General features: G+C 40.3%; 2 protein-coding genes across 3 annotated transcripts in view; both read left to right on the top strand.

Annotated features, from left to right (window-relative positions):
* The first annotated feature begins 578 nt into the window (after positions 1-578).
* The window catches only part of LOC108746681, an 18,334-nt gene continuing 6,461 nt past the window's right edge, over positions 579-12,451 (top strand). The window contains exon 1 of one of the 2 annotated variants that reach the window (XM_018483629.1): positions 579-712. The gene's annotated coding sequence lies outside the window, so the exon portion shown is untranslated. Of the gene's footprint in view, positions 713-981; positions 1,218-12,451 lie in introns of those variants that run through there. The other variant, XM_018483641.1, reaches the window with a different exon arrangement.
* Positions 5,110-9,796, top strand: LOC108746666. Its single transcript, XM_018483575.1, has one exon. It carries the CDS (start codon positions 5,967-5,969, stop codon positions 8,667-8,669), a length of 2,703 nt encoding a protein of 900 aa, XP_018339077.1. The 5' UTR covers positions 5,110-5,966; the 3' UTR covers positions 8,670-9,796.

Here is a 12,451-nt window from a genome sequence, read left to right as displayed (position 1 = left end):
GTTTATTATTACGATGAATAATTATAGACTGATATCGTTTGACATACTTAAAGATAGAGCAACTGCGTTTGTTTAAATAAACGTCTCGATAAACACGAATCCTTATTTTCTAAACTCAACATTTGTCCTTCAAATGATTAATATATTTCATGCATAAACACAAAAAAAAATTATATAATTTCATAAATTTTAATATTTATTTTTTGCTAATATTTTGCTATTATGAAGTTGCGTTCTTTCTATTCACATTTTTTAGGCTCTTTTAACGTTTTTGTAACGTTATTATAACGTTTTGTAACGTTTTTGTAACGGCTGTATTTGCGCGAGAATATCGATCGACCAGTGCATTTTAGAAACATCGATAACACGCGTCCCACGGATAAAACAGCATCTTTTTACCGCGCGTATCATTTTTTTTTAATTGCTCGGTCGATAAAGCAAATCGTCCGAGCGGAATTGCAGCGTGTTTTGCGCCGTGAATCCTCTGCGATCGAAATTGTGGGGTGATATACATATATATATATATATATATATACATATATATATATATATATATACATACATGTTTCACCCTCATGGAATTCTACTTTCTCGATAGAAGGATAAGGGGAAAAGAGAGAAAGAGGGAGCGAGAGCGTTGAATCGTCGAGTCTTATTACTATAGCAAACAACCAGTCAACCTCGATCCGCCTTCGCCAATGATAAGATAAAGGTTAGTTCGTGTGCGTATATATACACACGTATATGTCAAACTCGTAAAAAAAAAAAAAAAAAAAAAAAAAAAAAAAACAAATCATCGATGTTGCACCGCGGCTGAGTTCTCTCATATGTGTGTGTCAGTGATGAATGTCCACACACAGGCGTGATAAGGTTTCTTCTCATTGTTTGCGGAATTTCCGCAACGGAGTTGCATCGATCGATCATCCATCCGTCCTTCCGTCCATGCGTCTGTCCGTCGGTTCATTCATTGTGTGGTTCTCGCTGGTTCGCTCGTTCGCTTCTCGATTGTCCGCTTTTGCGGTGGCTACGTCGCTGCGCGTGACGAACGGATACGCGTAGAAACGTATCTCTCGTGACGCACGGACGGAGGAATCTCGGTGAAACGAGAGTTTCGTGAGCCGTTGCGGAGCGCCGAAAGCGGTTCCGCCTGAGGTTAGCCTGTTCAGAGGCAGGTATGCGCACGAGTAGGCGCCATCGTACGACCGCCTACGGAGGAGGTATATTTCTACACATTCAACAACGCGGGCTGACTAGATTCTCGAATCTCACTGAACGCGCAACATTTACGTATACACGTTGCATAATCAGGGACACTAATTCAATAACTTTATGGATTAGATAAATTTACACATTCGATATTTTTCAGCTTGAAAAGGCAATAATTTTTTATTATAGAATAAATATAAGTATCTACCGGACAGACTCCAGTGGATATTCAGAGAACCCCTACATATCCTCTGAATGTCCAAGAATGTCTGTGGGATAAAACGTATTATGTGGGTTGATATTTTTGTGAAAATATCATAACAAAAGAATGAGCAAAAAAAAATTATTATTATCTTATTCTACGAGTTCTTTATTAATATTTACATTCTAAAATGTTCTGTCTATTTAGATCGTCGAGATGTAAATCCAATTTAGTTTAAAAAAATATATAAACGTTTAGTCGATCCGTCCCTGCTATATGATTAGATTCGACGCTATGCACGCATACACGACACGTAATATACGCTGCACGCATGCATTAACGCAACTGTGTATATGTGTGTGTATTGCTCTCCCAGTTAGTATGCACATAAATAAATTTAGCTTATAAACTGTACGATTACGATTTCAACAAGTGCCGCTCTTTATTCTGGATAAAAGATGAGTATGTATATACATATACAGTTGTTTCCCAACGGCCATGGTCGCTTATCGCACTTATATTCACAATGTGTCATAGTTCACGAATTCTTTCCGCAACGAATCCGCTGCTATCTAGCAACTGTACTGTTGGAATTACATGGACGATGCCAACTCAAAACGCAAATATTCGTAAAATCTATAAATACAAAGCGTAAGTAATATGCGGAAACCGTGTATTACGAAAACGTAACAGAGCCAGTGCCAGATATCAATCATTAAATTAGAAACGCAGTCTGTCTGTTTTGTGTACTATACATAACTTCGATAAATATTATGGATAGTTGACAAATTGTGAAATAAGAGGAATTAACGGCATACATTATAGACGTAGAATCTAATGGGAGGAATAATGAAAATCTAAATGCGTGAAACAAATTTTGGCAACAGCAATCAATATGAAATATACAGGGTATAATAATAGCAAATTTTTGAATGAGGGCCAACTAAAACAAAACTTAATACGATTCTGAGATTAGATTTAATCTATCGCCCCCCCCATACACACACACACACAACAAACACATATACACGAAGTTAAGCGTTGTAGGCGACCGCCTGTCTCGTTTTGCCAACAAGCTTGATCCTTTTATCTACGAGTCAAACAAAAAAGTTGAAAAGACATTTAATATTATTTTCGATACAAATCTCACTTTATATTCTTTTCATCAAACTTTATATTCTTTTTTCTTCATTTATTTCATATATTCATGTATACAACTAGTTTTTGTTGTTGAGTAAGATAGGCGTGGGCCACACGAATATTGGATTGAAGGCAAAGTTTCATACAGGATATTGGTAAATAGAGACTTGTGTGGCTCATCTATCTTTTTCTTCTCGTTCTTTATCATTTCTATAAAACCTTCCCGTTGGCCTTTCCCGTGTATAAGTTCGTGGAACGAGAGCGCGGAAAGCGAAGGCTATAATAGCCGCATGAGCGAGTGCGAAGGAAGAAGCGAGACAGAAATGGTCGATGTACATCATTTGGGCGCCGAGAAGTCTGGCGCGACCAAGCCAGGCCAGAGGCACGTCTTTGCTTACATGACTATTTGGGGCGCCAAGCTGGTGGCGCGGCGGTACGAGGTACGACCACGACGGCGGATAGAATTGAGGATCATGGAGCAGGATGGACGGTGCGGCGGGGTAAGAAGAGGGGAGGGCGTAGGTAGACGTCCGAGCACGTCCACTGTGTTGAGAGACTGCAGGGCCGCCGGCGAGTAAGGAGAAAAGGGAGAGGTTGCCCGAAGGGGACTCCGCAGGCCACATTCCAGAAGAGCGCGAGTTTTCAAACATGCCTGGCCTGCGTGAATGTAGGTCCATGACCGATCCCTATAATACGCACACAACGATCGCTTACGGACTGCGAGCTGTGAGTTGCATTTCGTCCCTCGTCTTGTCTCTCCTATGTCCACTGCTCGAACGACTCCCCCCATGGTGCGTCTCTCTTCCCTCTTAATGCTGCTCTATCGCACACAGACGTATTATACACATATACGTAAACTCTCCCTTCTTCCTTCTCCTACGTATGTTCTCCCTTTCCTCGTTCCTCGCGCTAACCCGGACGACCAGGCCGAGCTGGCGACACCCTGTCTGGCAAGACCGGCCGGCGGACAAAAGAGGGGGCGCCTGCTATGTTGCCACATCTTCTGTCTTCATGCTGCGTGCTGCGCCTACCTTCGGTCCCAAGGACAAATCCGACGAGCTGTGCCAGCCGTCCCGACAGGCGACTGCTGGTCTACTGTTGCCTCGACTCGACGATGTTTTCCTTATGATGCTTGTCGCCAATATTATTCTTAACGAATACTTTCATTCCGCTCGCTAGAATGCGAAAAATCGGAATATGGAATAACTAGATGAAAAATGCAAAAAGTAGCCATGTAAAGAAATTTCCTGCAATCACTCCAACCAATCGACATAAGTAAATAACATAAAGTAAAAAAAAGATAATAATAAAAAAAAAACTTTATAAAATTATTCGATGGAATGCGCAACATTATTGCGACGCAATTGATATTATCAATTGCTCGTATAGTAAATCGGCAGGAAGATCTCAGTTTCACGGACGCAGGTAGTGGAATACTTGAGCGATGAGTTGTACCTATATAACTATACATGAAGGCCGATCTGCACGAGAAGGCAGGTGCCTTCTCGCTGTACGGTGGACGTGTTCAAAAGCAGGCCTCATCGTGATGAGCGAGCACAAGAATAGCCGCCGTGATTCTTGGAAATAGAGTAGGGTGCCTCTTCAGAGAACTGCGAGAGGATTCGTTGGCATCCTTGATTTCTGCCGGTGGCGCGAATCGTGGAAATTTACGAGGCCTCGTCCGCTTCTTTTTATCGGTCTATCTTACTCACGCGCTCGTTCATCGAAGTATATGCGAGCGTATGGCTTGCGTCATTGCCTCGCGGGTCTCTCCGCGCGCGTTCGTATGCGTTGCGGCCTACGTGTGGCTAAGAAGAGACATGGCAACGGCGCGTGAAGCTAAACATATTAACTGTCGGCTCACGCCACAAAAACAACATGATCTCATTCCACGGCGCATATGCAAGAGGCTATCGTATACCTCAAAATTTCATTCAAAAGCAACTCCAATGGCATGAGAGAAAAAAAAACGAAAGAGAGCAAAAAGAAGATTGTAGAATTCTTTTATTAAATAAAAAAAAAAGATTATAAAAGCACGAATATATATTGGTGATAACGATTACCTAACGTTGAACTGAAGGATTATTCTAGTTTCAATTAAAGAAAATAATTCCAATTCTACTTTACCGTAAAGTAAAGTTATAAGACAGGCGATTTCTAATTCAATAAGCTTAACATTAGCTGTAAGCCATAAGCGTTTTTCCTGGAAGGCAAAATTCCCTCACCCACTAGCCGCTTTACCTGACTAAAAGTTCCTACACTACCGCCGACTCATACATTCACATGATATATGTACTATAATGTTCATATCTTGACATACGTTAGTGACCTGATCTATATTATATATTTAGTTTTTCGAGGAATAGATCTTGGGGGATTGATTACAATCCGTTTAAATTTTATGCAATGATACTATTTCTATTTTAAAAATCTATGGATGCTACATAATATTCTTGTAATAAATTATAAAAAAAAATTGTTACATTCCGTGCGTGTTCGACTTTATTTTGAAAAGTCGAACGAAGGAGACAGGATTAACTTAAAGAGAAAGGCGAGCAAAAATCGGGGCTCCATGCTGGCTGCAACGCGAACTGCTAAGCGGCACGCAACGCAAGCAAGCAAACAGGCAGGCAGGCAGGCAGTCGCAGTAGACAACATGGCGCCGAAAGCGTCGTCGTCATGCCGGCGTGACGTTTCCCGCGCGCGTCATTAACGGAAGTAAGTCCACAAAATGGCGGAGTTTTACGGCGAGGTGTGAAAGGGAAGAGAGAAAGGAGAGGACATGGGGTGTCTATGCTCGCGGGCAGTTAGGTAGGCGATCAAGGCAGAATGACGAGAGATCCTGTAGAAAGAGAGGAGGTTAGGTCGGTGGCATAGAGAAAGAAGAATGACTGGTAGCCGCCTTCAGCGGTAGACTAGCTAGCGTACTGTACGAATGGGGCAACGATGTGTCGAGGGGGCGAGCATTAAATGAAAAGAGAGAAAACGATGAAAGTGATAGGTTGAACGCAGATAGCGCTAAAGAAGTGTCGAGCGAGTGGGGATACGCAGAGGAGAGGCCGCAAGGGAGTGCAAGAAGAGAGACCGAAGGAATGAGAGAGCAAGAGATGGCGATAGAGCGGAGGGGAAAGACCAGTGAGAAGCAGCGGCAGACTCGCCGGTGGGGATGAAAATTAGTTACGGCATCCAAGACCTAAAAGGAACTCCGGCGCCGCACGGTCAGATCGCATCGTGCAATGTTAAGCGTTAAGGTAGTCTCGTGCGTCTTTGACAGTGCCGGTTTCGAAATTTGTAGTAACTGTTACCTGCATCGTCATTATAATCGGACTTGTGATCAATGTGACGGCCATTGCAGGTGCGACATAGTTATGTGTGTATAATATTTTTAATAAAAAGAAAAACTTATTGACGTGGTGAGATGCTCAGTGAGGATAACTCAGTGAAAATGATTCATACAAAGCAATCGGTGCATCAACATCAGCAGCAGAATATGCGAAAATCTGTGGGCGTTATGGGTACCAGGCGTATCTTTACAACAGCTTTTAAAATCAAGGTTCTGGATTCGTATAGGCATGACAAAGACTGTCGGCAGAATCAACGTGCTACTGCAAGAAAGTACGGTATTCACCGTCGTCAAATACAAAAATGGCTGCAGTGTGAGGAACAGCTCAGAAATAACGTTGAAAATGGGAATTCTGGCACCGTTTCATCGGCAACTGCTTCTTCTGCGAGTGTTTCTAAATCTGATACTGTGACGGAAGTCACAGGGAGTTCTGTGATTCCAGCAACGCCGGCCTTGAACCTCAACCTCGCCAGACAGCACGGCGACGAGCTGACTACACAGCAAGGGCCCCCACCTTCTCATCCTCCGCATGGCAGTGCACCCTCCTCGCCCCAATATTGCCTTCAATCTATTACCACCAATACGGTGGTGCCTGTGTGTTTAACATCTGTGACCTATCAAGAATATTCATCGGAACCACATCTTCGTTTGTTCGAAGAACGCGAAGATAGAGTTCACATACCAGAGATTCATGGATATTCGGACGCGCATGTGGATCAGGACCGTAATTACTACTTATTGAACGGAGACAGACAACAAGATGCAGAAGCGGCTTCAACGTTTGGTGATAGGAACGAGGTGAAGGTATATCAAACTTTAACGAGTTACCATTCCCCACATCAGGAACATCGATACAACGTGAACGATATCAATAATAGCGCACGTAATCATTCGCCGAATCATCATCCGCAGCAGAGTTATGGGAACGTCGATTCAATCGACGGGAGATCGTACAGCCTGCTAGCGCCGTCGATGATAAAGACAGAGCCAGCGAGTCCAGACACAGCGGCGACGTCAGGGCCGTATGAATCGGTGGGTTCTCCCAATGGCCCACGGATCCCGCTCTCGCCAGTATCGCATCAAGGCGTTGATAGCGGTGGCTCTTCCTCGTCCGTTCACTTTGCTGATTCTTCACGAACTCCTGCAAGCCCGTACATGCACGTGCATGCGCATGAGCACGCACACACGTGCCGCCCATTGAATTCCGAGAAGCCTATCCCATCACTCCTGCACGAGCAAGAGAGAAAGTCGGAGGAGACAACGCAGCATACCGAAGAGAAAAAAGAGGAAGAAATGCAGGAGAAGACAGAATATTCCAGGACGTTGATCAAAGAAGAAGTGCACTTGGATGAGGAAGAGGTTGTTTATAACGAAGGGGAAGAAGCAACTGTATCCTCGTGTGTTGACTATCAACGACCACCTGTTGGCGAGTCGTCACTAGATACTTCAGCAATGGATCCTATGTACGTGCATCCTCGCATGCACGATCGCGTTAGTTACTCCTTGCCTTCGAGTCCTCGTGATTGGTCTAGCGCTGGAAGATCTAGAAGTAGCTTGTCGGACAGTGAGGTAGATCCTCTCATGCCCTCTAACAGCTTGAATATGTCTAGCAATTTTACTCGTAGACGATCTTTCCCCTTGAGTTTTAAACTCAAGGTTCTCGACACTTTCCATCGGGATGAGAGAGTAAAGGGAAATCAAAGAGCTACCGCGAGACTATTTGGCATAAATCGTCGTCAGGTACAGAAATGGCTGGAACAAGAGGCAGGTCTCAAAGATGAAATCACTCTTCGAGGAGATTCATGTCAACGATTGAGCCCTATCCAAGATGACTCGCCATTGGATTTGACGACAACAAGTTACACTTCGTTAGGACAAGTTACAAATTGTGTTTCGTTGTTGCGTGACCGACTTCAGATTGAACATGAACTATCGCCAACGCACATCCTTGGCGATGCTGGTTTCATTTCTTCTCAACATCCCTCTAATTATCAGCACTGCACTGGAACAGAACCATGCTCTGAAGTAGAATCCGTAGCGCCCTGTAATCTGTCTTACTCCATAGATAGTCCTACTACAATGTCGACGACATCTTACTCCGTAGATAGTCCTACTACAATGTCGACGACATCTTCTTATCAAGAGCTGTCTTTAAGAGAATCCTGTTACACGGAGCCTTCGATTAAAACGTACTACTATTCGCCTAGATATTCCACGCCAAATTCCGTGGTTTCTAACTTTTCCGAAGGATGCGAGCAAAGATTTTCACCTCTGAAGAGACAACATTGTATGTTTGCTTGCTGCTACGATGCGATGCCATCGCCGAAAAGATTCTGCGACAGGTACGCTGATGCGGACGACTACGATACACCGCCTCAGGATATACCTCTTTGTCTTGTAAAACGGAAATCAATAGTGGAACTCTCTCGAACGGAATTGGTTACAAAATCAATCAGTACTGTATCGACTTCGAATAATCCTGATGCCATCACTTTCAAGCCTTACTTAGATAATCCAGTGAGTAAACCCATGAAGAAGCACATCATCCAGCGCAATTTTTCTTCCATCAGTAGTCAAATCAACAATAAATATAATATCAAAAATGATAATTGCCAGATAATTTGTAATTTTGATGAGAGCCAAAGTCACAATTATGATTTTGAGCGTAATTTGCGAGTGCACTGGAGATATGGATCCGATTTAGATATAAATCCGTATATAAATCAATTTTCGCAGAAGAGCGCGTTTGTTGGCGTATCTTCACTCTACAATCTGTAATTTCTTTTTGCATATTAATGATCAAACGTTAATAATAGAAAACGTAGACTTTTGAAACAATCGTCAATCGCGCCTATATTTCTTTCGTTTCATTCTACATGGATATATTTCTTTAAAAGTAAAAAAAAAAACATAATGATTGGGATAATGATTGGATTGCGTTATAGTCAATTAGCTTGGGGGCATAAAAATCAGACTCGTAGGTTTCTCGGGTGAGAATGTACCGGCGAAAGATCGATTGGTGCGTGATCTACTACACGTAGCAGACCACGTAAGCACTTATCGTTTCCACGGATCGTCAGTACAGCGTTATACATCGAGATAAAGTCTTAATCGGCCATTGGACGACCCGAGGCATGGAAGGAGATTAACATGGTCGTGTCCTCGACTGGCGTCTTCTTCTAACTTCATCAGATCTGCTCGACTCTTTTCCCCTCCACCGCCATCCGCTCATTCCTTTTAAAAACTCTCTTGTGTAGATATTCTAGCAGATCTTTTTTCATCACTTTATCATCGAGATTAGAGGTGGTTATCGGCTAGGCCGTTTAGAGGTCGAATTCGTTTGCTATAATTATAGAATTATGTCAGAGCGCGCAGCCATTGCGTTGCATCGAAAGAAAGTTCGCGGAAAGAAATGTTTAAGCCGAAGTATCGTAAAATGCAATAAATCTGTTCTTGCAACATGATATGCAATGAAATCAGACAATCTCGTATGCAAGATATTTTTAGCTTAGTATTTGTCTAAGCAAATTTTTAAGTTCAACTTTTGATATCGACATTGCATATTGTGCTGTACAGATGCATTGCATTGAATAAAAACAACACTTTTAGGTCATGTTTCTTCCATTTTGTTTTATATGGAAAGTCATCCGCAGACGGACGTTGATCGCACGATTTCTTAGTATCGTGCCGCCCATAGCTTTCCGCGAACTGGTCGCGCGATCACCTTCATCACTGATCATCGCGAATATGCATTCGATCTGCAGAAATCACTTAATTGCTCAAACAATTTCTTCCACGTGCGCACATATCACACGCGTACCATGTTATACAATAAAACTATGTCATCTCTCCCTTCTCATTGTTTGACAGTTGTTTACTTCTTGCTTTCATTATTATCACTTGAATGGCCTGTCTGTAAATATGTAAATAAAAATGTAAATATTTAAAATGTAAATATTTAAAGAAACTAGTAAGAGTATGACATTACTGAATCATCGAAGACTTCTACGATGAATTCAGTGGGTGACAGTATATATGTATTATAGTGTTATTTTAAAATGTTTAGAGTTTAATCAATTTTTTCCTTTGGGAGAAATAATCTATTTTTATATGATTACGTTTGAAAAAACTTAAAAAAAGTAAAAAAACTATGAGATGGGAATTTGAAATAAAATAAACCACTTCCGCAGAGACCATTTCTCGTGCCTTCTTTTTGTCGGTTTAAGACAAAATGTGAATCGTTTTTCATGCATGATAAAGATGTATATATTTGTGTACTTGTTACAACGCATATATTAATATTTTTAGAAGATAATAGACACAATAGAAAGCCCGATTCGCTCATTGTGCACTTCGTTCTCTGCAAACTAACTTTGCTGGGAAATGACGAAAATGTCATGCGATTAAATATATTAATGACAGGAAGTCATTGCATATTCTTCGGACACAAAAGAACGGTGATTTGAAAGAATTTGCTAGTTGACAGTAAAATTAGACGAGGGCAAAGGAGATTAAAAAGACACACGAGAACGGCTCTGAATGCAATTACGTGCCTTATGTAATATATTTATATTTTAATTGTATAATTGCACGTACGAAACATCGTACGTGATAAGACAAATCCTGGTATAAAATACATTAATTATATAATGAATTGAATATATATTGTAGAATAATATTATCTAAAACAGAATGTTAGTATCTAGTATAGATCAACTTAGAAGTGATTGTCGATTGCTATTCATATTACTTATGTACAACTTACATTCAAATTATAAAAGTTTCGTATTCAACAATGATAATTTATACGTAGAAAGCTACGTATCGGTTTATATGTATTAGTTAATTATCATTGAGTCAACTTCGCCATTACATATCATATGAACAATAAATAATGAACATGGCGAGTACTGTCATTTTAAATATTTAAGTCTTTGTATTCTGACAATTAATGATGCCTCTGTCCAACTGTCCCTTTACAGAGGTAGAGAAATTGTTCAACCTTATATTGAACAATATATGAAAAATTAATATAATTCTTCACTCTCTTTATTCTAACAGCATTTGTTCTAAAAAATATTAAAAAATACGATTCATTAGATAAATAAATTTTTTTCTTTTATATTTTGCGCAATTAATTTATACACAAAAATGAATTTTTACAATATATTCCTTTTTATATAAGTCCCTATAACAAAATAATTATCCCTATAACAAAAATTTTTCATTTTTAAAGTTAGAAAGTTCTAATCCTAAATTTTTTATTTTTTTTTTATTCGGAGACAGTCGAACAGACGTTAACAATGTCTTTCATAGTATGAATGAACTCTCGTTTCCAATACACTGAGATTGAGATGTATTATGATCCTCGAGTAAATAAGCAACTTGTTTCATGTTTCTGACTTTGCTGGCGAATTATCAGAGGGAAACTTTTGTGAATCATCGTTAGTTGCTCGTAAGGAAACTCGTATAAGATTGTAAGCGTATATCTTCCAGAAAAGTATCTTACGATATCGATCATAATGTATAACGTGGGTTTTCCTCAATTTCCTCATTAGTTGATGAAATTCTGAAATATTCACGTCGCACTTAAGATAAATGTTAAAAGTAAAAGAAATTCTGATGGTTGTAGCTTTATACAGATTATTAATATTTTAATTATCGAAGACAAGGAAATTGATATTAGGTGAATTTCTAAATAATCAAGCGGTTGCCAGGCGACAGGCAAGAAGGGCAATTTTGTAAATCACTGTTGCAGACAGGGCAGTTACGTTAATGTTTCAATATTCACGCTTAATCGAGCTCATTCATGGTGCGGCATTATCCAACGCGATTGCCTGTGCGATCGCTTCGTACCGAGCTCTAATTTATCGTCTCACGAATAAATTTACGACATGATAATTATAATTACAATCTCGTGGTGCAACATATCATATCATGCAATTAGAAATATTGCTATCTTATATATCTTTTTTTAAAAAAAGAAGAAATATAAATTTTACTTAATGTTATCTTACTTAATAATTCGCATTTTAAAAAATGCACAATACAAATTTTTTATTGTGCATATATATAAAACTCGTTAATTTATTATTGTGCGCAAACATATATATCTCACGTTTATTGTAGGGCTGTTCGCCAACCAAGTCCGAGGATCAAAAGATAAAATAAGGGAAATAGATTTGTGCCTTGCTCACGATCACGATAATGGTGGTCAAGGCGGCAGTGTACAATAAAAAAATTTAGTGTAACCGTAAGCCATAATAAGTTATATAATGCCATAATACATACATAATAAGGGGCTGTATGACGAGAAAAATTTTGAACCGCGTGAAAAATAAATCGTCACACCGGAGTGTTTTGTGTGCTGCATGTGTATATCGAATGTGTGCGTCTGTATTTGCGTGTGTAGTACGTACATCACGTACACACCGTAGCCCACAAGAGTCTGTTAACGAGAGGCATAAAGCGTATACAAGCAATATTTTTTAAGTGCATAAAAGGGGGAGTCTCGTGGGCGAACCCCCGCGTTATTATAGTCCGTACGACACACAAGTAAA

This window comes from Trachymyrmex septentrionalis, unplaced genomic scaffold (genome assembly GCF_001594115.1).
Source record: "Trachymyrmex septentrionalis isolate Tsep2-gDNA-1 unplaced genomic scaffold, Tsep1.0 scaffold107, whole genome shotgun sequence".
NCBI classification, from domain to species: Eukaryota; Metazoa; Arthropoda; class Insecta; order Hymenoptera; family Formicidae; genus Trachymyrmex; species Trachymyrmex septentrionalis.
Note: the sequence above shows the minus strand (reverse complement) of the source record. Positions and strands in the feature narration are given on the sequence as shown.

Excerpts from the sequence above, each read along its gene's own strand:
- LOC108746666 (XM_018483575.1), top strand. The coding sequence starts at position 5,967 with ATGCTCAGTGAGGATAACTCAGTGAAAATGATTCATACAAAGCAATCG.